Source organism: Phalaenopsis equestris, unplaced genomic scaffold, assembly GCF_001263595.1.
Source record: "Phalaenopsis equestris unplaced genomic scaffold, ASM126359v1 Scaffold000022, whole genome shotgun sequence".
NCBI lineage: Eukaryota > Viridiplantae > Streptophyta > Magnoliopsida > Asparagales > Orchidaceae > Phalaenopsis > Phalaenopsis equestris.
In genome coordinates this window covers 27,609-28,514 of record NW_018164464.1, presented here as the reverse complement: position 1 = coordinate 28,514, position 906 = coordinate 27,609, and the positions used below count along the sequence as shown (strand labels likewise).

At 35.2% G+C, this 906-nt stretch overlaps 1 protein-coding gene across 1 annotated transcript in view; it reads right to left on the bottom strand.

Moving 5' to 3' along the window:
• The window catches only part of LOC110018409 (NAC domain-containing protein 10-like), a 1,681-nt gene extending 1,148 nt beyond the window's left edge, over window positions 1–533 (bottom strand). The window contains exon 1 of the mRNA XM_020715718.1: window positions 66–533. Coding sequence (XP_020571377.1) covers window positions 66–533 — 468 coding nt within the window. The remainder of the gene's footprint in view (window positions 1–65) is intronic.
• Window positions 534–906: the final 373 nt, after the last annotated feature.

The window sequence follows — 906 nt, the reverse complement described above, 5'->3', positions numbered from 1 at the left end:
ATATATATATATATTCTTTATGTCCTAATATTATATCTTAATGTATATTTCTATAAAAAACTCACTGAACCAAAGTCATGCATAAAATGATCAGCTCCATCATGCTCCCTATTAATGTTGTAAGACATAACAGATGAATTATAGCAATCTGCAACATTTTCATCCTTGAGTTGGTCCTTCAATGTGATCGAGCCGCACTGACGCGGCTGCGTCTGATAGAATATCTTCGACACGACGAGCTCTCCATCCTTCTCTTCTTCATCAGAACCCAAATGGTATTGATGCATGACCCAATTAGTTTTTTCAGGTTTTTTTAGCTTGCCATAGTTTGTGTAGAGAACTAATATTTTCTTGTGGCCCTTAACTTTTTTGTGTTCAAAGATGGGTCTAGTTTTGCCTGTCTTGTGCCAGCGAGTCTCACCTTCTAGTTCATTTGTGTTCACTTTTCTTCTTTTCCGGTTGCCTGTGGTGTAGGCTTTGGAGGGCCTGTGGAAGAAGTGGCGAATGAGACCATCCTTTGTTACTCCTGTCATATAAAGAATTTTTATCAGACTTCGGTTCATATTAAACTATAATATCTCTCTCTCTCTATATGAAGTGTGGCCAACAATCAACCTTAGCTGTTGTCTTTGACTTTGACTTATATGTCGTTGAAGTTTTCAAAAGAATTATTTGGTTTTAAGTATTAAGAATATTAGAACTTTTGATACATAATTAACTAATCATTGTTCTTGAAGAATGTATAGATTGCTTTCCAAGCAACCTAAAAAATATAGTAGCTTAACGTACAAAATCCAAGCACGTTATTACCAAGGGAAAACCATTTCGACTTTACAATAGGTCAAGTCTTGAAGTCTTAATTGTGATTGCACAAACAATAAAGACACAAAGTGAGGATTTGATTTA